Below are 27,302 nucleotides of genomic sequence, written 5' to 3'. Positions count from 1 at the left end.
CCCATATTTTAAATTGTGTACATTACCCCAAAAGAAGAAAACCAGCAAAAGCTCCACACACCCCCAAAGAAAATCTTTGCGTGCATTTACTTTTTCTGTTCATAAGCATTCTCTGATTTATCTGATTAGGATTTAATGATAGCAGACAAGTCAGCCGTGGGTGAACAAACAGTAACGTTTGCTTCCATGCAACAAAGAAAGAACAATCATTTTGTGAAGCAGCCTGATGGCAACTCAGCAGTTGGAAAAGCACCCTTATTACTCTCATCTCTAAACTGGTCTCCCAAGAACTTACCTTTTCTGAATAAATGTCACACCTGGGCTGCTAAAGTGCTTTGTCCAGTGTCTGCAGGTTCATTCTGCTTTCTACGCACTGTCCTTGAGACGCATTTGGTGGTGACCTTGATTGTTAAAAGCACTTCAAGGTGAGGAGCGCTGGCTTGCTCAAACCCATGTCCATGTGGTTCCCAGCTCACACGTTCTAATGTCAGTCCTCAAAGCTCACAACCAAGGCCTGGGGCTTGAAACCCTGTGGTCCACACGGGACCTTCTGATGGCTTGGTGGCCTCTCCGCCCTCCCTCATCCCAGTTAACCAACATCAGATTGACAGCGAAACACTGAGGCCTTGGAAAAATTAAGAATGGCCCCAATACAGTGTCTAAACCCAGGTTTTGATTGGCCATTACATTCTAAATCCAAAAAGAATTTGACGGGGGAAAGAAAATCAATCCCTGTTGTTTTAAGTCATCAGCAGAAGCACTAACAGCCAGCTCAGAAAACCAATCCAGAGCGTTCAGAAGAAGCTGACTTAGAAAGAAAGAAAAATGGCCGTGGGGAGAGCATAGACCAAGGGCAAGGTCATCTCAAGATTCCAGGGGTAGAAGAACTTAGAAACTCGTTCTATCTTGCTTCTCTATTTTAAAATAGAAAAGCTGCCCCTTATTCACTCACGGGGTTGGCATCTTAAAATGCCGTCTCCTCACGCCTACCACACCCCTCTAGATAATCCTCTGGCAGATCCTCCCAGTGGACCTCAGAGCTTAGCAGCCATCAGAGCACCCACGCTGCATTTGAGAACACAGACTTCCGGGCCAGACCACAGACGGAGCATATGTTTAGTACCTAGGCCACCAGTGGAGGAGTTTTGCCCAAAAGTTCGAACAATCAAAAAGGCAAAAGATAGACTTGGGAAAGGCAAGTTTAAGTGAGAACCATTTCAGAAGGACATTCTTCCTAAAGCTTGGGGAGAACCACTGGTTAATGGTGACAGAGAGGCAGGAGGGCATTTTCTGTCATTAGCTTGCAGAACTTGAAGACATTGCCTTGGAATTTTGCACGTTCCCTGTAAGGGGCTGCAGAAAAAGGGAGGGAGTGTCAGGCCACACTGTATTCTTAAAAAAAAAAAAAAGAAAGAAAGAAAGAAAAGAAACCAGAAAATCGTCTTTCTAAGTAATTATTAAAGAATGCAATGCAATATCATGACATACATCTCTGATAAGAAAAAGATGTTTGAGCTCTTTGCCAACTCTTTAATGTCCTTTCAGAGTAAGAGTTCATTCTGTTGAGGTAAAGTTACATACATATGAATAAAATGGCAGAAATTGCTTTTATTTTTTTTCAAAGCACATGAAATAATTTTTTCATCTTTTAAAGCACTGGATGGCTTTTTTAAAGCAAACTATTTGAAGTGAATTATTCTGATTCTATTTTTGAATGCTTAGATTTATATAAATTCCTAGGCTGGCTAAAGGCATTTTCCAAATGCTATAAATTTTGTACTGGGTTTATAACTTGTATTATATAAGTGGTGGGAGAGACTTTCTTTTCAGCAAAATCTGTTTTGCTTTTCAGTTTTTTTTTATACGGGAAGTTTTAAAGACCCAGTGGCCTTATTCTTTAACCTTCTCTTTTTTCACTAGAGGTGAAAATAGGTCATGGTGTAGACAAAGAAATAAATGGGATGAACCAAATTTCAATCCTTAGGAAGCGCATGACCTGATCTGATCGATGTAGCCATCTAAAAACATGCCATTATTTATGAAACTGAACCTATGACTGCCCCTGAGTCCTTTCCGATCCTCGTGAGCCCATAGGACGGAGGAGACTGGTCACAGAGGGCGTCTGAGGTGGCAATCGTGATGGAAGCAGACTGCCACACCGTTTTCCCACAGAGCGGCTGGTAAGTTTAACCCGCCTGTACAAAGGGCTGGTGGCGGGGTGGATTCAAAACCACCAGCAACAGAGGCGAGAGAAAGACGAGGACTTTTTCTGCTCCTGTAAAGACTGACTGCCCACAGGGCAGGCAGCTCAACTCTGTCCTTCAGAGTCGCTCTCAGTTGGAATCCACTCCATAGCAGTGAATTTTGAGTTTACCTTTTGGATGTACGGTATATACCCAAGCATATCTGACCCAAATATAAGCTGAGGCACCTAATTTCACCACACACACAAAAAAAACTGGGAAAATTTAGTGACTCAAGGATAAGCCTAGGGTGAGAAATGTAGCTGCTACTGGTAAATTTCTAAATAAAAGTAGACACCAATAAAATTACATTAATTGAGGCATCGGTAGGTTAAATGCTTTTGAATATTTATTTCAAAGAAAAATAGTAAACTACCTCTGTATGGTATCAACAATAAGTTTAAAAGTACAAAAACCTTAGCTTCACTGGAGAACAGGTAAGTGGGGACCCTCACTTGAAGATAAGCCAAGGGGGGCTTTTTCAGCATTAAAAAAATGTGCTGAAAAATCGGCTTATACCCGAGAATAGATGGTAGCTTCAACCACTGCACCAGCAGCACTCTGCCATTACCAAATTCTTCCCAAACTGGAAACAGTCTAGGTCTTTAGACTCGGCAAAGGGTACATTCAGGGAGACCTACCTTCTAAAGATTGAAGTGCCCAGGGAAACCAGAAGACTCCTGATGGAGCCCACTCCCCAGAGATAATGAATGTGTGGCTCCTTCAATCAGCTGCACAATGCAGGCAACTGACAAGGATATCTGAAGCCCTGGCTGCGAAGGAAGATCAATCAATGCCCCAGAAATGTCTCCATCGATAAGTACAGAATTGAGGGTGGAGCTGTCACCAGACAGCACACCAGGATGATGAGCAGTGGCCTGGAAGAGGAGAGTTGTGTTTGTCCCTCATACTAGACCCCCTTCACCCAGGAGGAAATCTGTCAGGACTCCCCAGGAGCTAGACGGGCTGGTGGCTGGTAGTCCAGGAACAAATTCACTTGGGAGAATCTGCTGACGCCCACTAGCGTTGCAAGATCGTAAAACACATCCCACCTCTTGGTTTATTTAAACAGTTTCTGTATAAACAAGAAACATAAGTGAAAAAAAAATCTCAAATTGTGTGTGCTTTTTTACAGTACAAACAGATCCTTGGAAAGTACTTGCCTCGAAGTTGCTATCTGGGCCCATCAGCGTTATAAGAATCTGCCTCTTTCCTCCTCTGGCATGCATCCTCCTACGAAAGGCAGACAGCCAGAAACTCAGAGGTAAAATTAGCTTGCCTCTGAGAAGGCAGCTATTGGAAGTGGGAGAGGATCCAGGAAACCGTGAACCATCATATCGGTGAGCACGATTGACGGTCTTGGGTGTGGACACCTCAGGTTATTTTTTCAACATTCATTATTTTGAATCTAAGGGCATCAGTGCTGTGACAAGAGTCTGAGCTCAGTCAAAGAATCAGGGAAAGAAAGTACTTACTCGAGGAAATGGAGCGAAATTGGAAATTGCAACAGAAGGCAATTGGAAGCCAGAGTCCATACACTTCCCACTATTTCCAACCCCGTCTGTGGGGTAAAGCCTGAAACCGAGGCTCAAGTTTAGGAGCTGCTTTGGTCTTTGCGAAAGCAGGCGTCTCAAATGGCCCTACTGCAAGTCCCCTTCCCCAGTGTGCCACAGCAGATTAGGTCCCGAAGCTAAACAAGCTTCCTCTCACAGGGCCAGCCAACAGGGACTGCTGGTGTCTCAGGGGTGATCTCAGCTCTTGGCTAGCAGATGGGATTATCCAATATCCTGCTGGGAGGCTAAGGCCACTGGGTGCTTCTGTGATGGCAAAGTCCACCTCTCACGATTCACTCAGTTCCCAAGTGCAAGTCCCTGCCACTGTGCGCTGTGTGCCATGTCCTCCTACCCTGGGCTCTGAGACCATGTGGCCGAGGAGGGCCTCACCAGCGGAGTACGGAGGCAGCCATCCGAGCAATCTCCTCCTGAGAGAAAATAAAATAACGAATCTACCCATCACATTGAAATAGTTCTGTGTATACATATGGATATCCATGTTTGTGCGTGTTTCTGTACATAAGAGAGAGAAATAAAGACGGGTGAAGAGACAGAACTGGGCAAATAAGACAGGGAAAGGCGTCGTTTCCCTAACACCCATGGTCCTGGAGCTTCCCTGGGAAAACCCAGCATTGGCTCACCCTCTGATGGACAGCAAACCACTCCACCACTCTGGAGGTCCAGTGCCTCATCTCTGGCACAGGGCTCTGAAGTCAGAATCCACTTCTGCTTGGCAATGAAGGGAGGTGTGTGAGGGGGACACAGCCGTCGATCAGAAAGGACTTAACCGTCCATGTGGGCACAACTGGAGCTACAGCACCAACAATTAATAACGCTCCAGGAGTCCACGTGCACGCGTACATGCATGCACACGCACAAGCACATGTGTGCGCGCGCGCACACTACAGACTGGAGAAGAGAAGACCTCCTCACAAGAGAATTCTAGCTGGTGAATGCAGGAGCCACGCGGGAAACGCGAAACCCCCACAAGGCCAACATCACAGTAAACTTTGCTTCAGACAGCATCCATTGATACAGGCTCACATCGGCGGGTGGAAGTCTGAGCAGAAACAGGGAGTCCATCAGCACGTGTTCAGAGCATCAGTCACAAAGGGAAGCCCCGTAACGTCACCATGGAGAGCAGTGGCCAGACCCAGCCTGGCCTCAATGGATCGCAGGGACTGTCCCTACAAGGGGGCATCACCACATCACGCCCCTCCAGTGGGAGGCGCTGAGCAGGACACAACGTCTGCCCTCTCCCCAAGTCTTTCCCAGGCCTCAACCTAACCACGAGGACCCATTGGATGAGCATACATCGAGAAGCATCATGCAAAATGCCTCACCTGTGCTCGGCCCCGCAGCTGAGGGCATTACAATAAAAAGAGTAGACTGAAAGGAAACTGTCACAGATTAGAGAAAATTACAAAGGCACAAGAAACTGCCCTGTAGGAGCCTAGATGGAGCGCTGGCATAGACAAAAGGCTTGAGAAGAAAAACTAATAAAACTGTGTATCTCCTGGTTTTGATCATCGCACCACGGTGGCACGGGTTGTTCATAGTGGGGGGACAGGTTTCCTGAAACATACACGCAATGCAAGATGAACGCTTAGGTCGCTGCCCCCCACGAGATGGATGGACATCGCGACTGTACCCCTGAGCTCAAGTGGAGCAGCAGGCCGTGGCTGTGTCCTGCGGGCCCGCTAGGAGCCTGAATCTGCTCAAAGACACCTGACAACAACACCATCTCACCCCCTGGTTTCCCACCTCTGAGCCGTGTGTCACGGGCTCCCTATCACCAAAATGCCTCTGCCTCACTCCACTGGACCGAAGCCTTCCTGCCTTTCAGGTTCAGGTGTCATACTGGCATCACCACCACCAGCCCATGATCTGTTTCCCTCACCTCTCCCCTTCCACAGCACTCTAACCGCACCCTCCCCAAGACACAACACTTTCTCCTTGGCACTTCGGCCAGGTGTCTCCGGGATTCATTTATGCTGGTGGATAAAACCAAACTCCAAACTTATTGCCATCGAGTTGATGTGACGCATCGTGACGTTAAGAGACAGGGTAGAACTGCCCCTGTGGATTTCTGAGACTGTAACTACAAGAGTAGAAAGCTCTGTCTTTTTACCTCTGGGAGCTGGTGGTTTCGAACTGCTGGCCTTGCAGTTAGCAGGCCATCTTGCAACCACCACGCCGAGGCCCTTCTTCTGCCAGACAGATTCATTGAACACATCACTGCTTGTACCCCGCACCATGCTGGACCTGCCTGGCCGCTTTAGAGGCTTAGTCATGGCTCTCTGACCGGCCCTTGATTATTATTGCTGTGTGAACGTCAAGCTCACAGCGCACTGGTAAACCAGCCTGAACAGCGAGTTCTGCGGCTGCTGTGAGGGGAATGGCGAAGCTGCACAGACAGGGTGGCCACGAGTAGGAGCCAACTCGATGGGGACAAACAGAGCCATGTCTTTGCCACGAGGCCGGGAAGCTCCCCTCAGGTTGGCCGGCGTCCTTTTTCTCCAGCATGTGTAGGGCTGATTGGGAATGGCACTGACGCCCCAGGGCAATAAGAAGGGCAACTTGAGTGTTACTTGTGAAAAATGGCAGCAACAACAACAAAAAATCTAGTGGCTCAATCATAAATGTATCCTTGCCAGGCCTGACCTCTCCGGCCTGGGCCTTGTTTTAGCTCGGTGCTGCATAAGCACATGTTGCCAGCAGTGCCCGTTTCCCTGTCCCCACGCTGGCCATTCTCCCCGTATGCTGTTCTCTGTCTGCCCACTAGGAGCACACAGATTGCTTTCTGAAATCTTGAAGCCTGGGCTGGCCATCAGTTTAGATGGCAGATCAGTTAGGTCAGCCTCTCAGCGCTGGGTCTCAGGTATCAGGGTATTTGAGAGCTCTCTGGGAGATCTTCATGTACAGCCAAGATTGAGAGTGACTGTGGTCGTCACATAATTTCATGTGACTTGATATAGAAAAGGGTAGGAGTGGTGTTCAACTTGTCAATCAGGTCACAGCCTGATGGTACCTCCGTGTGGACGAGGCCTTCTCTTCAGGAGGCCCCAGGCAACCTCCTGCCTCTGCCTTTACCGCCCTGCTGGCGGACCCTGATTGCTGCCAGCGCCACTGCCACTGGATCCACAAGCCTGTGCACCCACCGACCTGCGACCTTCCTGCATTCTGCATCACTGCATGTGGCTGCAGGAGTCTGAAGACAGATTTATGGACTGGAGTTGGACTAGGCTGGGATGTTTTCTCAATATTTAATTACTTCTTGATATGAAACTCTTTCTTACACACATATGAGTGTCACTGGATTTGTTTCTCTAGTCAACTCGGCCTCACACACTGTTCTGTTGATATCATCTTTTTTAGCTTTGTTATGATTAAGAAACAGGCAAGTCCAGTCATTCCTGCTCTTTGCCTTAGGAGACAGTTATATTCTCAGGCTCTCTCTCTCCAGATATGGGGTCTCGCGTACCTTGTAGTGTGCCCACTAATTTAATCTCTAGGTTTCTGGGGGGCCTGACCCTAACCCCAGTAGAAGGTCTCTAGGCCATGCCTCCCAAGTCTTCAGTGGAGTGCATACATGGTGTGTCCTCCAAATAATGTAGGACAAAGTATTTCTGACAAGTGGGAGGATCCAGTGTTTTGACAGACGTGAGGTGAAAGGCAGCTGAGCACAGGCGGTAAAGAATTCAGGCCTCACAACAATGCTTTCTGGAGTGCTAACTCAAAGACTGCGGTTCACTCCTTGTGTTCATGGTGTGACACAACACATGGGCTCTGAGAGAGAGCTGTCCAGGCAGTGAGAGTGGGGGGTGGTTTAGTTGACGTAAAATGTGCTGAGGGTGTCACCCAGTGAAAATGCTGTGAGTCAGCTGCGGGTTTGGGGGTGAGAGGGGGCTTTCAGCCGGGAGAGCGTGAGAATCTGTACAGAGGAGACAGCATTTCAACTGCACCAGAGTGGGCAGGACTTAAAGATGTGGGCTTAGGAGGAAGGGAGGGCATTCTGAAAGGGCAACGTGATGAAGATGAAGAGGGAAATTGCGGGGACAGACAGAAAGCAGAAGTGCTCCCATGGGTTTGAAACTATTCCCCACACAGGTGGGGTTAGGTTTGAACGGGTAGTTTGGTCGTCTGCTTGGTATGTTCATGATCTGTTGTGTCGGATCTACAGGGCGAGGTACTGGGCATAGTGACCTCATGAATAAATACGTCCATGGATTTCAATCCCGCGAAGCTCCACATTAAATTGCAGCTGAGGGATCTTGGAGGAAAACAAACAAAACAACAACAAGAACAGAAGTCCAGCTCTCGTGGCAACGATGCATTTTTCTGTGAGCTGCAAATCTGTATTTCAGCTGCCATGTCAGTATGATGACTTTACGTTGGCATGAGAGAGAAGATGATGCCAGGCCTGTGCGAGTTAAGAGTAAATTTGGGTCTGAAGATGAGAAACGTCTCTGTTAATAGGAATGGTGCAATCTACGCACTTCATTGCTCCAGAGGGAGGGAAGGGCCAGGCAGCCTGACAGCTCTGCTACGTAGGAGCCTGGGAAGCCCTGCAGCTGTTCCCTGGGCCCGCAGGGCAGCCATCACCATGACAACGCCCCCTCCTTGGAAAGCAGCTCAACATGAAAAACCACCCATCACTTGAAAATTAACGCGAATGATCCTGGATTCGATTTTATGCTGGCAAATGCAATCTTACAGAGAGATCCTTTCGAGGAGATTATTGGGACGGGTGCAGAGTTTTTCATTTGGTTCTGAAGGCTGAGTGAGCATTGGAATTCCGGGAGGGGTTGGCCAAAGCACAGATTGCTCAAGGTCTCGCCCCCAGGATTTCTGATTCAGTATCTCTGGGGTAGGAGCTGAGACTGTGTGTTTTCAGCAAGTTCCCATGTGATGCTGATGCTGCAGCCTGTCTAGGACCTCCCTCCGAGAGCAAAACAGCATCATCTGGGTTGCAAAACAGCATCATCTGGGCATGGGCTTCTAGCCCACTGTGGCTATGAAAGGAGCCCACCTCACATGGTGTGTTATAATGGGTTGACTAGAGAAGCAAGTCCAGAGATACTCATATGTGTACAATTGAGAATTTTATATCAAAGAGTAACTGTATATTAGGAAAACATCCCAGGCCAGATCAAGTCCATAAGTCTGATATTAACCCATATGTCCAATACCAGTATACAAATTCCTCTTCAGACTCATGCAACACATGCAATGACACTGAATGCAGGAAGAACGCAGGCCAGTGGGTGGAAAGTCTTGTGGATCCAGGGGTGATGAAAGCATCTCAGTGTTGGCATGGGGTTTCTGGCTTCTCCAGCTCCAGAGCTCTAGCTCCATCAGCTTGGCTCCATGTGGCTTGTCAATAGGAATGTCTTGCAGGGAGAGGAAGCAGAGATAGTGTTTATCCCACCTCCAAGAAAGAGGACAGGAGTTCCCAAAATCCTCAGGAGAAGGTCATGCCCACAAAGAGGCCTCAATGGCTGTGACCTGATGGACAGGCCAAACTCCACCCCTTCCCTCTTAGTAATCTCAAGTTGACCCCAGATTATGTAACTACCACACATGGGTCCTAGAATACACTCACGGAAGTATTTGGAAGCAAAGGGACAGCAGGCCTGCAACTTACTCCTCGAGCGTTCAGGGAGGGGAAGTGCGTGAAGCCAGCTGAATAGAAGGAGAAACCAAATGTCAGTGTGCCCGAATGTCAACAATTGGGGAATCTGGAAGAACAGCACATACGTGCTTATTGTCTTATTCTTTCAACCGCTCTGCTTGCTTAAAATGACCTTAAAATCAAGTTATCAAGTTACTGCAGAAAAGAAAGTTATGGATGGATCATCATCTAGACCCGCCCTCTCCAATATGGTCGCCATTAGCCATGTGCGGCTCTTTAAACTTGAATTGTGTCGCTTGTCCTACCCAGCTCGTCAGTCTCAGGTGCCATATCTGGAGTACTCAAGAGACACAGGGGACTGCTGTTATGTTGACAGGTGCTGCCTAGTTGATTCTGACTCAGGGTGACCTCATGTGTAGCAGGACAAAACACGGCCCTGGCCTGAACCCCTTACCATCTTCCCTTTGTGGGAGCCAACCGTTGCCACTGACCCCCTAGTTTACCAAACACAATGTCACTCTGCAGGGAGGGACTGGTCCCTTCTGATAACATGCTCAAAGGATAGGAGATGAAGTCTCAGCATCTCACGTCTAAGGAGCAGGTCTTCCTTGGAGACAGATTTGTTTGTTCTTCTACCAAGCCAAGATTTATTTACTATTCCTCTTCGACACCCTAATTCAGGAGCAGCCATTCGTCCCCAGTCTTCCTTACTCGTTGGCCTGCTCTTTCGTACATACAAGGTGACTGAAAGTGCTGTGGCTGAGGTCAGGCCCTACAGCAGCCCCGGCCAGAGGAGACATGACCACGGGCCTCGTGGCTAGCAGCCCGACGTTGAATCCATGGTGGCTTGACCTGTGGTGGGTCAGCTACACCGAGTCTTCAAAGTCGCATCTTTGCTTTTTAGCACGTTAAAGACATCTTTTGCAGATTTGCCCAGTGCGATAAAGACACGGTTTCATTGCCTGACTGCTGCGTCTATAGACATGGATTGCTTGTAGACCCGACTAAAATGAAATCCTCGCCCACTATAATCTTTTCTCCATTTATCAGAAGGTTGCTTTGGGCCAGCCGATGGGTCCAATTGTGGGCGTTTTTGTTTCCCCTACGTGGAGTCGTAACCCCTCCTAAAGGCTGCGGTCGTTGTTCTGCCTCGGTAAGCGCTTCAAGTCCTCCTCAGTTCAGCACACAAGGTGGTGGCATTTGCATCTTGTGGGTTGTTGGTGTGCCTTCCTCCAGTGCTAGGGCCTCAGTTTTCTTCATACAGCCAGCTTCTCGGGTGATTTGCCCAGCTTACATAATACATAAGGATGGTGACACCCACCCTTCCTGATCTTAACCGTGTCCATGCAGTGTCCCCTTGTTCTTTTTGAATGTCTGCTTCTTAGGCTGGGTACAGGCTCCACAGAAACACAATTCTATTCTTGGCAATGTTGTCCATAGTCCGTTATGATCCATGCAGTCGAATGTTGTTGCATGGTCAATAAAACACAAACATCTTTCTGATGTTCACGGCTGAGCATCAGCAATGACATCCCTTGTTCCACGCTCTCTTCTGAGTTCAGCCCCACTCTCTGGCTGCTCCCTGCTGGTGTACTGCTGTCGCCACTTAGCTTCAGCAAAATTGTCCTTCAATGTTATATTCATGACTCCCCACTCCTCACCACCAACTGTCAGCAAGTTGATGTAGGCTCAAGGGGACCCAACAGGGGGTTGCTGAGGCTGAGAATCTTTATGGGAGCAAATCGCAGCGAGCTTAGCAGTCTGACACCCACCCAACAGCACCAGTGGAGCTCCTGGGTATTCATGATCCTGTTGGCCAGTTTCTGCATTCGGTTTGACCATCTTTCTGGGTAGCAGAGGGGAATATGGATTTCTTCCACTTGTCCTGTCAGCAGCCATCTTCCCAATTTCTTGTATAAGCTAATGAGTGCTTCAGCTCTGCTCAGTTGGTTGTTGTTGTTTTTTTTAATATTTCAACTTAGTATTCCATCAATTCCTGAAGTCTTGTTTTTTGCCTTCAGTTCAGCGTGGCCTTCTCTTCCTTCTACACCCTCTGTTCTTAATCGCACACTGCTTCTTGAAAGGGTCGATGCCAACCACTTCCTTTCGCTACAGTGCCAGGGGCCACGACATCAGACAGTCCCTATTGGACAGACCACTTCCGTCACCACAGAACAGAAAGCTGTATCGGACAGTGCTGCTGACGGTTTAAAATGTGTGAAGACCCAGAGCGGGTCTTTGGAAAGTTCCACATGTCGGAAACAACAGCAGTGTAGTAAGCAGCTCAACAGCAGGAGTCAGGGGTTGCAGAAATAAGATTACTAAGTGAAGGGGGTGGAGGAAGGAGAATTATTGAATTCTAACAGATGGATCACAGTGTAGCTACACGTACAGGTTGCTACATCTCCCGATGACAGTCACTTCACTGCCATTTAGCATGGGTTCTTGGAAGAGTGGATATTTAGTACTACCGCGTTGTACACCTCGTTGTCGTAACCATGTCCTTTACAATCCACTTGCTGCAGAGGGCAGTAGACATCCAAGTCACCTGGGTTTCTTCTCTCCCTCACTGCCCACCCTTCCCCTACCCCCACCCTGACTTTCCTCCAAGCAGAGGGGAGGCTGAGCTGAAGGGCAGTGGCAAGACTGGTTAGAGCTCAAATGCACTCCGTTTCAGTCTAAGTTAGCTTTTTGTTTCCTTTTGGGTGTTACGCCAGCTAATCTTTTAAAACAGAACAACGCAATCTTTCTGGCTTTTCCCACTCCTTGTGAGCTGACTCCCTTTCTCCTGCCTCTCAAATAACCAGCAGGTCAGGGCCTATCTGGTTGTGTAACGTCCCTGACCCCAAGAGGCCCACCTTCCACCCTTAAAAAACATCTTTTTTTCTCCCCGGGATCATTGCTCAGGATCGGAGCAACCTCCAAGTAGTAAGCTGACTTCATCCAGTCTTAAAATATGGGAATCATCCCAAATTTTCTCAAGGTACTTTGGCAAATCCTGGTTCTCAGGATGTTCTAGGAAGTCGTTTTTTTTAATTATTTTAATTTTCAGCAAGGCTGGTCTGAGGTGTCCCTTGTCTGCCATCACCCACTCTCCTCTCGGGTTAAACGCACAGGTACACAGAGGCCGTGCACGTCAGCTCTCCCTCTCGCCCTTCTCCTACTGTGCTCACGGTCACTCGGCGCTCCGAAAAATGCATCACTGGGACTGGGAGGGAGCGAGAGCAGGGAGTAGCAAGGAAGCGTGTGTGTAAGAGTTTTTAAAAAGATATATTCATTTCTTAAAATACAGGCCCATCCACCCTCCAAGTCAGGGGGAAGGGGAACTGATTCATTAGAAATATGCGGGCCGATTACAAAGAAATGACTGTTCTCAGCTAGACGCTATGAGGTCCTGGGTTCTTACGATTCTGCTTGTGGCTTTCTGGTTACACTTTTAGGTTATTGGGGTTTTTTGTTTTTGTTTTCAAAAGCGGAAGCTGTACTTCTGGTGGAGCAGATTTACAGCCGGGCTCGCTGCAGATAAGGGCGCCTCACCTCACAGTACTCGGTGATGATGCAGAAAGTGTCGTGCTCTACAAAGCTGGCGTGGAACTTGACAATGGCCGGGTGGTCCAGCTTGGAGAGCAGCTGAGCCTCCAGATTTGCCTGCACCGTCTCGTTGGGATTGGGTTCTCCGATAGCTATCTCCTTCAGTACCTTTCTGAAGCAAAAACACAAGAGCAAAAATATAAATTTTCATCTGGAAAACACAATAAATGGATGTAAATGAGGCGGGTGAAGAACTACCTAAGGCGCAGCCGTGACCCTCTCACTGGTCTGGAATTGCCTGATGTCGTGTTGTGTCTCCTTTTGGTCCCTGGTCCTGCTTTCCTGTCCTCGTCAGTGACAGCACTCCCCAAGGCCTCTGACCTCCACACCATGAGCTCTGCAGTTTGCGTCAAAGGGCAGCTGGAGTTCACCTCAAGCAGCTGGGCTGGGCTGCTGCCTGCTCTTGTCTCTCTAGTCTAGAAGATGTCTCTGTTGTCTCTCTCCTAGCATTTTCTTTTGCTTTGTTGTTTCTCTATTGGGGGGTGGGGTGGGGTGGTGGTGGTGTGTGTGTGTGTGTTCACCTCTGTCTCTAACTTCACTGTCTTATCCTCTTTGCACATCCCTCTGTATCTCCTCTCTGCCTGTGTGTGTGCGTGTTTGTCTTCCTCTTTAAACATTTCCAAATCTCTCAACTTAACACTATCTCTCGACCTAATACTATGTCTATTTATTTAACTTCTTTTTTAAATTCTCCTTTGCATATCATTTCCTATTGCCCCAGTACTAAAGGGAAGAACCAACTTAATGGAAAACATTGATAGAGGCATGTAAGAACTCTAGCCTGCCTACCTGGGGCAGTACCTCATGAAATCTCTAAATCACTCATTTTAAAATTTGAGATAACTCAATGAAGAGTGGACCAAAACATGATCTCATCCCATCTAAGAAAAAAAAAGATGTCTGATAAACAAACTAATTACAGTAGCGTGGTGTAACCTCGCTTGCTGGTGTGCAGACAGATCAGATGCTGCTGATTAGACGTGAGCGTTGGCTGCTCATTAAGATCAGTTCTGCAGGCCCGTTGCTAGAAACCACTTTAGGAAAATGCTCTTTCGGAGCTAGTACCTCTGCATGGTAATGAAAATGTATTTATAGTAGAGTCTCTCTTAATTAAAGTCCCCTTAGCCAACGCCGGTCCCGTGGAGCAGGCGCTGACAGATCTCTTGTGGCACAGGCTGCGGAGGGGAGGTTCACCCCAGCCCCTCCAGCCCTCTGTGAGTTCCACCCTCCACTTCCGACCTGCCTTACCCCGCTCATCGTTCGCCAGCCCCTCATGGGTGCTCGCTAACCTCTGCAGGCCAGTTGTACTCACTGTGCTAAACCTGTCACTTACGTAGGACATGAACAGATGAAGAATTTATGGGAGCCACTTACTTGATCCCGAAAAACCTGACCAAGAATGGCAAGGTACATGCGCACGCGCACGTACACACACACACACACACACACACACACACACACACACACCTGTTAAGTGATTGACCAGCCAACTAAAAAAAAAAATGCAAAATCTAGCCTTCGCGATTCAGATCGCTGGCTTCTCAGATTTCTGCTTGACAGTAGGTCAACCTGGACAGACAGCTGAGAAGAGGGTGAAGGGGGACTTCTGCCAGAAGACGTTAGATGCGGCCGGCTGTGTGAATGTTGTGTTGTAAGTTGATGTCAGGGCTTGAGCTCTGTCATGCCGTTTCCTCTACGTAACCAACGACCCCTTTTGCAGTCACGCTGGAGAGCAGGGCTCCTGCTGGTCTTCAAAGCGTGATACAGAACACTTCTCATGGGTTTACCGAGCCTCCCTCTGGTTCACAATGATAGAAGAGTAATTTCCACGGGCAGTTCCAGAAGTTGAGCTTGTTTTTTCTTTCAGGGCCTCAAGAGAAAAAACTCACACTTACTGCCATCAAGTCTAGGCTGACTCATAGCAACCCGATAGGGCAGGATAGACCTGCCCCTGTGAGTTTCTGAGACGGTAACGCTTTTTGAGAGTAGAGAGCCTCGTTTTTCTCCCAAGTTGCAGCTGGTGGTTTTGAACTGCTGACTGCGGTTATAGCCCAAGAGTAACCATGATGCTACCAGGGCTAATTTTCAGGACCTAGAGCAGTGGTTCTCAACCTTCCTAATGCCGTGACCCTTTCATACAGTTCCTCATGTTGTGGTGACCTCCCCAAACATAACATTATTTTCGTTGCTACTTCATAATTATCATTTTGCTACTGTGATGAATCCGGTGACCCCCTGTGAAAGGGTTGTTCGACCTGCAGAGGGGTCGCAACCCACAGGTTGAAATTCACTGGCCTAGAGGCTCTGAGAGGGTAGTCAAAACACCAGCCCAATTGTGCGACTCCTACCCCCACTCCCCATACTGTGTCTCAGTGTGTGTCCATGGGGAAAGATCCACATAGATTCTAACTCAGACAACCTGTGCTACAGGCTGAGCTCCGATGCCCCGTTTATTCTCAGTGGGAACACGTGGAAAGCCCCAAAGCCGACTCAGATGCCAAATGAATCGCACCTGGCTTCTCTTTTTCCACTCTGACCAATAAAATCAGTGTTGACTCTTCTCAAAAATCTCGTGAGAAAAAGTCCTCTCAACTGGATAGTCATTGTACCTTGCCTTCCCAGTCTCCCCATTCTGAATTCCACCCATTCTCCAAAGGTGAACAGCAGCAGGCGTTTCCCACAGAGGGTGGGGTCGGATGAGACAGAACAGCTCAGGAACCCGGTGCCTCGTGGGCACCAGGCACAACGCCGGCATTTCCCAGCCACCTTTCAGTAGGACAGTAATTTAGAAAGTTGAAGCATTCACTTCCCTGTCCCTAAAGGGCGCTTTCACACAGGTTTTTGTTGGTTTGTTTTAACTATTGAACAACTCGTTAGACTCCTAGTTGATAAGGAACCAGATTCTAGAGAAAGGCTCCCTTCGTGATGTGTCCTTCATCAAGAGTAGCCTATCGATGTGAGACAGGCTTCAAAGGTGACTGAACGGAACAGTAGCATCTAAGACAGCTAGAAAACACACACAAAAGGAGCCCGAAATGACACAGGCTGCTCTGTTTTTCTCTAACTTCCGAAGATGATGAAGCAGCAGACACAGCTCAATAGCATCTTCGGTGCCGTGGGCAGGAATTCGCTGCAGGCAGTTGTAAGTCACAGTGGTTATGCACAGCAATAGAGTCTTACACAGACTTGCAATAGTCTCTCCATGTGAAGGAGCAAGTGCTCTGAAAAGCTTCGAGATGCTTTAATTGTCCCTTTGCAAACCTCCCCCTATTGTGCAAAAGGGCAGGGGATTTTGCATCCAGTTACCTGAGCCCCACCTGGCAGCCTGATGATAAAGCGTGAAATATCATTTGCTTACAGCTCTGCCAACCAAGGTAGGGCTGTGAAGGCCGCTGATATTTATGATAATCAGTCTCACCGCCGGGAGACATGCTCTCGCTCCTGCCTAAATTCCAGTCACAGAATTAGCAGAGGAAAACTCTCCCTGCAGTATCACTTAGTGCCGGATCCCTATCGGCCGAAGACAACCGTGGAAACTTACCAAGTCAAGGGCAGCTCACCACACGCTCCATGACACTCAGCCTGTCACCCGCCCCTAAACAGCGTGACAGATATTTTATGGAAGCATCAACTGTGAGGGCAAAACTTTGTGACAGCAACTGAACTAGGCATCCCTGCCAGCTCGCGGATGCTTCAAACTCCCTGTTCTCCTTCCCGGGTGGCATGCTGCTTTCTCAAATCAGCAGTGAACTGGTGAATGAGCAGGCAGGTGCGGGACTGTTCACCACCAGCTCAGCAGTTCAAAACCACCAGCCGAGCCACAGAAGAGGATCAATATGGGTCAGATTCAACTTGATGGCAGTGAATGGCTAATTTCATCCCCTTAAGATTGGCCCACCTTTCATCCAGATGTGATTTTTTTCTTTAATAAAAGATCATGTTGTTGGGGGCTCTTACAGTTCTTATAATAATCCATACATCAATTATATCAAGCACATTTGTACATACGTTGCCATCATCGTTTTCTAAACATTTACTTTCTATTTGAACCCTTGGTATCAGCTCCCCTTTTTTCCTTCCCTCCCCCTTTCCCACCCTTGTGACCCCTTGATAAATTATACATTATTATTATTATTATTTTCATATCTTACACTGACCGCTGTCTCCCTTCCCCCATGGTTTCTGTTGTTCGTCCCCCTAAGAGGGGTGAGGGTTATGTTTCAATCATTACCATCCGTTCCCCCTTCCTCCCCTCTGCCTCCCATCTTCCCCCTACCCTCCTGGTATCCCTACTCCCACTCCTGTTCCTGGATTCCATGTGTGGTGAGCTCTTATCTCTTATCTGTCCCTGTGCACATGCTCTGAGTTAGCCCACAGTGGAAGGGAGTAGAGAGGTCATGATAGTGGGGAGTGAGGAAACCTGGAAGAACCATGGTATTGTGTGTTTCATTGGTGCTATACTGCACTCTGGTTGACTCATTCCTTCCTTGTGACCCTTCTGTGAGGGGATGTCCCATTGCTACAATTTTGGTCTCTGCTCCAATCCCCCTTGTTCTCAACAATATGGGTTTTGCTTGTTTGTGTTCTTCTGATCCGAAGCCATCAACACCTCGTGATCGTACAGGCTGGTGTGCTTCTTCCATGTGGGCTTGTTGCTTCTCAGCTAGATGGCCGCTTGTTTAACTTCAAGCCTTTAAGACCCCAGACTCTGTATCTTTTGATAGCTGGCACCATCCGCTTTCTTCACCACATTTGCTTATGCACCTGCTTTGTCTTCAGTGATCGTGATAGGAGGGTGAACATCACAGAATGCCAGGTTGTTAGAACAAAGTGTTCTTGCATTGAGTGGAGGCTCAAAGTCCATCCATACCTCAGTGTGTTGCCATATACTTTGGAGATATTAACTTATGGCTCTGGTTGTGTAGAGGAGGTCTACTGGCACTGTGGCTCAGGACAAGGCCAGCCAGTTCAAACATACCACTCACCCCAAGGGAGAAGGATGAGGCTGTCTGCTCCTGTAAAAGGTATAGTCCTGGAAACCCTCTGATTTCGGCTTTGTTCTATACGGCTGGTCTGCGTCAGAATTGACTCTATGGCAGTGAGTTTGGTTTGGCTTGTATTTCCCACCAAATGTCTATCACATCCTTGGCATTTTCCCCTTTAGTAAAAGCTTCCTTGGGAAAATGGAGATACCATGAACTATGAAGACTATGAGTCAAATCCCTGGTTTTTAAGTTTCCACAGACGACACTGAGGCCAGAGAAAACATCTAGGGCAGTGGTTCTCAACCTTCTTAATGCCACGACCCTTTAATACAGTTCCTTATGTTGTGGTGACCACCCCCCCCGCCAACCATAAAATTATTTTTGTTGCTACTTCATAACTGTCATTTTGCTACTGTTATGAATCAGGCAACCCCTGTGAAAGGGTCATTGGACTCCCAAAGGGGTCGAGACCCACAGGTTGAGAACCACTGATCTAGCCGAAGTGTTGACCAGTGAAAGAGCCTTCCTTCTGCCCCCAGGTGAGAAAGATCCTCTAGACCAGGGAAAGGAGGAGGCAAGCATGAAAACCAGTCCTGGCAAGCCCCTGAGAGCAGTTCACATGCCCTAGGCCAGATCCAAAGAGGCAATGTGCAAAAACAACTCCAGGATGTGCGTTGTCCCGAAACAGGGAAGAGAGCACAGCAGCCCTGCCCCCACTCCCTCTCCTTACTTCCTATGACCAGCAGCTGGAGGGATCCAAGAAAGGCCTTCAAGGGACAGGTCAACATGGGCCTGGCCAGTCCTTGTCTCTCTTGCGTCCCACTGAGGCATGAAGCACACCCACAGGTGGCTGGTGGCACTGAAAGGTTCTACAGTTAAATAGCCATCTACACACTTTCCCTTTGAAGCAATCGTCAAGGTACCTCCACTGTACAAGCACGCGGTAAGTGCCCGTGGGAGGTCTATAGTATAGTAGGCACTAGGCGTCCATGGTCCCTGCCTCTGCGCCCACTAGGGGAGACAGCTGGTAAACAAACAGTTGTGTTTGGATGGGTGTAACACATTTATATGCATTTTTTGGAAACTTCACACTGAGACCAAGGCTATGAGATGGAGCTAAATGATGATTGAAACCATTCTAAGATTTGGCAGCTCTCCTATTGGCCCGGAGGGTTGTGTTCTTTCAAGATCTATGCATGTGGGATCAAACTGACAAGAGCAACTCAAAAGGTTAGATAGGGGCTTCAGTAGGCAGTGAGTTCATGCCCACGGGGGAAGAGCAAGTCACACAAGGAGGGCGAGAATGATGCACGACTTGAAGAATAAAAAAGTGTCATTGAACTGGACATGTAAAAATTGGCATGGGTTGGGCTGGGTGTGACGGGTGGGTTTATTGGGCCAACTAGGCCCATAGGAACATGTGGGCAGAATTTGACCTGGTAGCAGCTTGATTGGAGGGTGACCAAGATAAATGAAGATGGCCGTCATTTCCTATCTCTCTTGTTCCCATATCTCTCTTGCTCCCTGGTGATTGGACCAGTGTGTCGTTGCTTTAGCTAGTTCTCTGCCTCAATCTGTGTGCTACATGACCTGTGGGACAAGCCAACCCATGGAGCTAGAGCTTGAGGCTCCTTTGAGAGCTGCCTTGCCACACTGCTGGTCTGTACATCACTTGAGCTATGGCACATCAGACTTGCTTTGCTAAGCTTTCTTGCTACTGACTGTTGCTGAACCGCCCCCACTCCCCCTTGCTGTCTGCAGCCTTCAGGTAGACTCTGCCTGTCTTGCCTGAAGGAAGACTCTGCTGCCTGCTTCCTTGACTTTGGACCTGGTAACCCAAGTGAATTGAAAGACTTCCAGTGTATTAACTGTTCCATGAAGGTAAGTTGAACTGAGCATGCTATACTGCTCTCTGGACTAATTAGTTGTTACATTCCTTCTTGCTGTATAGACTTATCCATATATATCCATCCTAAGTGTCCTGGTTTTGTTTCTCTAGGGAACACTGCCTAACACACTGGGTATTTTTCTCAACAACAAAACAAATACTATGTTTTTAAGAAGATGCTATGATTCTGTTGAGACCTGATTAGCAGCCTGCTGTGCCCATGGAGGGCAAGGTCACAGGAAGCAGATTTTACCTTCAGCTTAGACAAGAGATTAATTTTTTGTTTGCTATTTGTTTTAATTCAGCATTCACCTGGTTAAAAAGGAGATGATTAAATCTGCTCTGGGTTTTAAGGTAGATTTATCATCAACTTAGAAAGGTGGCAATTAGTTTAATTAATCCTCTTATATGGTATGCTCTCATTTCTTCTAATTTACAGGAAAACATAGTTCATTACAGAAACTATGAAAGCATAAGGAGAAAAATTACCCATAGCCACCCTGAAAATAATTACTACTAGAGAAACAGTTCTGTTCCCTTCAAAATGTTTACAGGAGAGTCTAAACACGTTGCATAGTTTGTGGGCTTCACTGTCCGTGAGAATGGCCATAGCACCTGTCATCTTTGGCCACCTGCAACTTTGTAGGTCCCTATGCTGTGAACCCTGCCTGCCTGCCTGCCATTAATGGGAATTGGAAAACCAGCCAACCCCGTATCTCCCAGCCTCCCTTGAGTTGGGGTACAGGAGTGTTACCTAGGTCCTGCCAGATGCACCCACCCCAGACTTTGACTTGCATGAGGCAGTGTGAACCTATAGGGAGCTAGTGTCCGGGCCAATGCAGGTATCACCAGGAACAACGTGGCCTTGGGGTCAGTGGCAGCAGACCGCTTCCACTGAAGTAGTTCTGAAATTCCTAGAAACGTCACCTCCAGAATGTTCCTGTAACCCTCCCATTAAGGCCATCTGTTATCTGTGTTTCAGACAAACTTCTTTTGGCTTCAGCCTCTCACAGGGTGGATGTTCTTATCTGGTCCTGGGAGCCCTGGCCAGTGTTAGGAGGTAACGCACCAGGTTTTACCACAAACCACTGAAAACAGTTTAGGAAAATGAAAACTTAATCTATGAAGGTTTGACTCATTTGCCTTAAAGCTATTTATTTATTCATTTTATTATTTTTTACACTTTAAACTTAGAATATTAAGGGACTTAAGGGCACAGGAATCCTTTCTCCAGAATAGACAGACTAGCATGCAAGTGGAAAAACCCTGTTATAAAATTCCTTCCCTTTACTATGACCCCTGTAACTTAAAAAAAAAAGTCAAGGGATATGACAAAGCATGGCATAAAAGAAAGTTATTACTTTTTCACAGATGCAGCTGATTAAAAAGCAAACAGACCACAAGGACAAGCCACAGACTAAAGGTGCTTGACGGCAGAGCGGAAATCAAAAGAAGACAAGCAAACAAGCAGAAATATTAGGGGTCAGTGGAGAACAGATGAGGGATATTCAAAAGTTCATGGAAAAAATGGAATTAATGGGTAATGGGTTTGTCTATGAACTTTTTGAAGCCCCCCCCCCACCCCTTGTATTACAAATAACTGAAATTGTATTATATCTGTTTCTTTTCCTTTCCTCACCAACTTAAAAAAACATATTATTCAAGAGCATGATCAGATTAAAATACAAAATTATTTTATGGGTCACCATCAAGCCATCAGTGGGGTAGGTCCCTGAACCCAGGACCACGGCCTCCACGGTGACTCAGAGAGACCCTCTGTATGATTCTGCAAACTTTTCTCCCACAGAGCTGTCAGTGGGTTTGACCTTGAGCTTAGCAGTCCACCGCTTACTGACAGCATCACCCAGGCTCCTGTACATGCCCGGGAGACAGAACTGGAAAAGACAAAACTTGTGCTTCCAAGAGACCTCTGTTCCATTTGGGAGCCAGACAAGTGTAAAAAAAAACCAAAACAGTTGAATGACTGTTTGATAAATATTCTAAGTACTTGGGCTAGGGAGTGGGGTGGATGGTCTCCAACTCTTCTTCGTGGAGAGAAAAAAAAAGATGAATGGTATAGGTTAAGAGCCCCCCAGCCAAACGACTTTGTGGCTCGTGAGTGGTTGTTTCCTCTAGTGGGTCCCCAGTAGCAAAAGGAATAAATTTTTATTCTTAGTTGCTCGAAAGCATCAGTATTCTCCCAGTAAGAGAATGTCTGTATTTGCAGTACATGAATAGACTAAGGAACCCTGGTAGCATGGGGGGTTACACGTTGGATTGCCAAGTGCAAGGTCAACAGTTTGAAACCACCAGCCACTCTTCAGGAGAAAGAGGAGGCATTCAGTTGCTAACAAATGGATAGAGGTCAATAATTCACCCAGAGACACGCAGAAGAAAGGCCTGGTAACCTACTTCCAAAACCTTAGCCACTGAAAGCCCTGTGGAGCAAGGTCTACTCTGACTCACATGGAGTCACCAGGACTTGGGAGGTGGGAACTCACTGCCATCCAGCTGATGCTGGCTCATAGCAACCCCCTGGGGTTTTCTGAGACTGTTAACTGTTTCTAGGAGTAACAAACCCAGTCTTTCTGATGGTTTCCAACTGCGGACCATGCAGATTGCAGCTTGTCACCACTGTACCGCCGTTGCTCTAGGCTGGGAGGTGGTAGGAGAGTATTAAAGTAAGCTAAGGGAAAGAAGCCATTAAAGGGTCTGTTATCAAAGTAGTTCCTTCATACTATGAGCTGCTGAAGCTTAATCCCACCAAGAAACTCAGGGAGTCAGTGCAGACCTTGACCTTAGAGTCCCGCGCCCAAGGGCCAGGAGTAAGTGAGCATGGATATTAGTCCACTAGCTCTCCTCTTCACTGGTCATGGCTACTCCCTGCGGTGTGAATCCCCTAGGTCAACCTTTGGGAGCCCAACGACCCTTTCACAGGGGTCGCCTAAGACCATCGGAAAACACATAAATATTTCACAATATATAATCACGTGCTGTTTTTGTGATTCATCACTATGCTTTAAGTATGTTTAACTTATAACAATCAAAATATATCCTGCATATCAGATGTTTACATGATGATTCATAACAGTAGCAAAATTTCAGTTATGAAGTAGCGATGAAAATAATTTTATGGTTGGGGGTCACCACAACATGAGGAACTGTATGAAAGGGTCACGGCATTAAGATGGTTGAGAACCAACCACTGCCTTAGATCATCAGCCCTGTCCTGTGCTCTTGCATGCAGCCCCTAACAGCGAGAGGGTCCTCTGGCAGATGTAAAAATGTTGGCAGTTCTTAGCTGGTTCAGGGAAGACAGGTGGAATATCAACACCATTTTTCACGTGGATAAAAATGAAAACTATTTCCTCATTTAATTCTGGTCTGTTTTCTCTCTCCTCCTGACAAACTCACTGCCATTGAGTTGATAGTGACTCCTTGTGACCCTATAGGACAGGGTAGAACAGACCCTGTGGATTTCAGCGACATTACCTCTATAGTAGAAAGCCTCATCTTTCTCCTACAGAGCGGCTGGTGGTTTTGAACTGCTGACCTTATAGTTAGTAAGCCAATATGTAACCATTACACCACTAGGGCTATTTGAAGATGGCTGAGTTACAGTAATTCCTAAAGTACAATAAACTGTCTTGTGTCCTGCATAATTAAAGTACAAATCCATTCTAGTTTATTGATAGATTTTTATCACCTATATTTTTCTCTTTCTTTAAAACATTTTATTAGGGACTCATACAACTCTTATCACAATCCATACATATACATACATCGATTGTGTAAAGCATATCTGTACATTCTTTGCCCTAATCATTTTCAAAGAATTTGCTCTCCATTTAAGCCCTTTGCATCAGGTCCTCTCCACCCCCCCTCCCAGCTCCGCCCCCCATGAGCCCTTGATCATTTATAAATTATTATTTTGTCATATCTTGCCCTGTCCGACGTCTCCCTTCACCCCCTTTTCTGTTGTCTGTCCATCTCCCAGGGAGGAGGTCACATGTAGATCCTTGTAATCGGTTCCCCCTTTCCAACCCACTCACCCTCTACCCTCCCAGTATCGCCCCTCACACCCCTGGTCCTGAAGGGATCATCCGCTCTGGATTCCCTGTGCCTCCAGCTCCTATATGCACCAGTGTACATCTTCTGCTCTATCCAGACTTGCAAGGTAGAATTCAGATCATGATAGTGGGGGGGAGGAAGCATTTAGGAACTGGAGGAAAGCTGTATCACCTATATTTTTCAAGACTCACTTCATCTATAAACACTTAGCAGCATATAGAAGTATTAGATACAGGTAATAAACAAAGAATTATATGCCACAAACAAATATTTATGTAATATCCCGGTAAACAAACAAAACTATACGAACAAATAATACAGACACTAAGCAGAGACCAATGAACAAGAGCGGAATTTCTTCAGAAATTTTCACTTGGCAAAGCTGCTATCGCTGGCTCCCGCCGAGATTCTATTTTCGTTTGTGGTGACAGTGTCGCCGCAGCGTCTCAAAGCTGGTGCCGTAACAAACTGTACAAGTTGCCACTTATTTTTAAGGAACGGAAGAAAGTAAACAGAGATTTCGAGAGGAGGAGGTTTGGAGACAAATACTGCCTGAATAAAAAGTATGTAATGATGGCAAGGATTCAAGACCTCCCTGACACAGAAATGAGCAAAGCAGGACTGGCAGGGGCTCAAGTCTCAAGGCCAGAAGCGGTGCCCAGGGAGGAGGAGGGTTTCCACAGAGAATCTCTGCTGCCCCTGCACCCTCAGAGCGGGCTTCCACATCCGGCCTGAGGAGGAGCTCCTTGGGGGCGGGGAGGTCACTTGGACAAAAGAAACACGTCTCCCCGCTCCATTGTACAAAGTCCTTCTCCCGGGGCTGGACTGAAAAGTCTGCAGGCAAGCCAGGCAAACCATGGGAATGTGTTCTTAGGTGAAGGCCAAGTCAGGCCTGACTAGTCGTGACCCTGCCTGCTCCTGTGCCATCTCAGCAGCCTGCCCAGGGTCGGAAGCCACTGTGCCAGTCCATCTCGTTGAGAAAGGTCCCCTGGAGTATTAGTGGACAGGGGAGAATCAAGAGCCAGCATTTGCTTGGGGTGTGTTGGAAAAGCCTGCGTCCTGTGCACATGCTACAAATGTTCACACTCTCCCTGCTTCCTAAGCCACAGCCAGGAAGGGCGCGAGGGCTGGCTCATGAAAGAGTTGCACTGAGAATAAATTGTCCTTCCAGCTTCTTTTAACCAGATGGATGGATGGATGGATGGATGGATGGATGTTTAGATAGATAGACAGATGTTTAGATAGATAGATAGATAGATAGATAGATAGATAGATAGATAGATAGATAGATAGATAGATAGATAGATAGATAGATAGATAGACAGATAGATAGATGGATACATACATTCCCCTACATGAAAGGCAAGTTCCCTTTACAACCAGGACTAGGAGGGATAAATGTGAGGCCCGCAGGTAGCATAGTGAGTTACGCATTGGACTGCTAAGAAAGATGGGGTTGTCTGCCCCTGCAATGATTATAACCTTGGAAACCCAGTTTCCAAGTTCTGCTCCACCCCAGGGTTACTATGAATCAAAACTGACTCCATGATGGCAAGTCTATTTGTACATTTCAGAGGGGTAATTCTATGGCTCCTCCTCATCTCTCCTCACCAGATCAAGGGTGAATCACAGAGAAGCCAATCGTGTCATCTTATTTTCCATGTGAGTGCCTGGTCTGAGCATGTGGTGCGAGTCTGGCCTGTGGGATGGGAGGAGAAGCCTCCGGGACTTTGTAGGAAAGCGGCTCCTCACTGATCCAAAGAGAAGCACAGGCGACCACTCTTGATCTGCCTCTGCTTGCGACTCCTGGAACTGTGGCAGCCAGCCTGGAGCCTTGAGCGAAACCGCTTAATGGTGATGAGTCAACAGGAGGGAGGATGGAAAGGGAGGAGAAGACTGTGAGGCCTCTCATGACCAACGAGCTGAGCTGCTGAGCTGCCGAGCTGCTGAGCCCTGGTGCTGCACTCCTTCCAGGCTGCTCTTCGGGCAGCTAAGCGTGTCTTCTTTCTAAGTTGTTTTGTTTCTGTAACCATGCTATTCACCTACCATTCACATATTGTCCACTTCAATAGTTCAAGTATATATTTTTAAAAGTTGTATAATCGTCACCACAATCAACTTTAGGATATTCTTCCTGATACTCATTGTTGTTAGCTCCCCATTTCCTACCAACTTCCTGGAGTGCCCCTAGGAAACTAGTAATCGAGTTACTGTCCCTATAGATTTCATATACAGAAATACATACACTCATGGGTTTCATATACAGAAAAACATACAATATCACAAATATACGGCGATGACAGGAGAGAAAAATCGCAATCAAAAGGAAAGCAGACAGACCATATATTTAAAAAGGAACAGGTATATTGTATGAAAAGGGGGCTAGATCAAATGACAAGGTGTCAAAAGTCATGACAAACTGAACTACAATCAATGATTCAAAAATGACTCGTTGGCAATAAAAGAGATTTACTTGAGCAAACAATCAGTACTTCTCTGCTGTTAGTGACTTTGGAACTAGCATAATGGTCTTTAAATAATCTGAACATGTCGTTTTAGTCATTAATCCCAAATTCCTATAAATTAATAGTTTCAGCAACTATTAAAAAGCCTCAATCTCTAAAGTAATTACGTTCCATCACTGTTTCCTGCCATCCCTTTAGATGCTAGTACGAGATCTGAGAGCAAAAAGGAGGTCATTTAAAATCGGTGGCATGGAAGAAAATCAAGGAATGAGGGCCTAATAATTCACCCATCAAAAGAAGAGGCTGTATAACTTTTAAAAATAGCAAGATGAAAAAGACAAAAATGGGAGCAAAGTGAGGAAATCTCCAGGGAATACCAAAAATAGACTTTGGAGGCAGAGTGTGGCATCCCATCAGACTTGACTGGAAAACACTCATAAAGGCCAACAAACAGATATTTTCTACTTTTTGTCAGTGGCTTTATTTTTGTTATTGTTATTTTGTTTTTGTTGTTTTGGGGTTGATTGTTTTCTTGGTTTTGCCTTCCTTTGTTGTTTTATTTGGCTTTGCCTGGATTTTGTACTTATTAATGTATCTGCATGACTATCTAGACAAGATAGGCAGGAAAAATAATTCAGAGATAAAAAGAATGGGACCAATGGTTCTGGGAGAATATGGGAGAAGGGGAGTTGGGAGAAAGGAATGGGGGGGGGGGGACCAACCCAGGGACAAGGGAGCAACAAGGGAACTAAAATCAATGGAAAGAAGGGCATAGGATGCCTAGTGGGGCTTAATGAGGGCACTGTAGCAGCGAGGAATTACTAAACCTGAACAAAGGCTGAACATGATGGTGAGAAAAGAGGAAAGTAAA

The 27,302-nt window shown here is 46.9% G+C and overlaps 1 protein-coding gene across 1 annotated transcript in view; it reads right to left on the bottom strand.

Moving 5' to 3' along the window:
- Nucleotides 1-27,302, bottom strand: part of NEK11 (NIMA related kinase 11) — a 280,892-nt gene that overhangs the window by 205,026 nt on the left and 48,564 nt on the right. The window contains exon 2 of the mRNA XM_075547896.1: nt 12,969-13,134. Within this exon, the coding sequence (XP_075404011.1) occupies nt 12,969-13,134 (166 nt within the window). The remainder of the gene's footprint in view (nt 1-12,968; nt 13,135-27,302) is intronic.

Source organism: Tenrec ecaudatus, chromosome 4 (assembly GCF_050624435.1).
Source record: "Tenrec ecaudatus isolate mTenEca1 chromosome 4, mTenEca1.hap1, whole genome shotgun sequence".
NCBI lineage: Eukaryota > Metazoa > Chordata > Mammalia > Afrosoricida > Tenrecidae > Tenrec > Tenrec ecaudatus.
The sequence above is the reverse complement of the archived record's forward strand: the minus strand, read 5'-3'. Positions and strand labels throughout refer to the sequence as shown.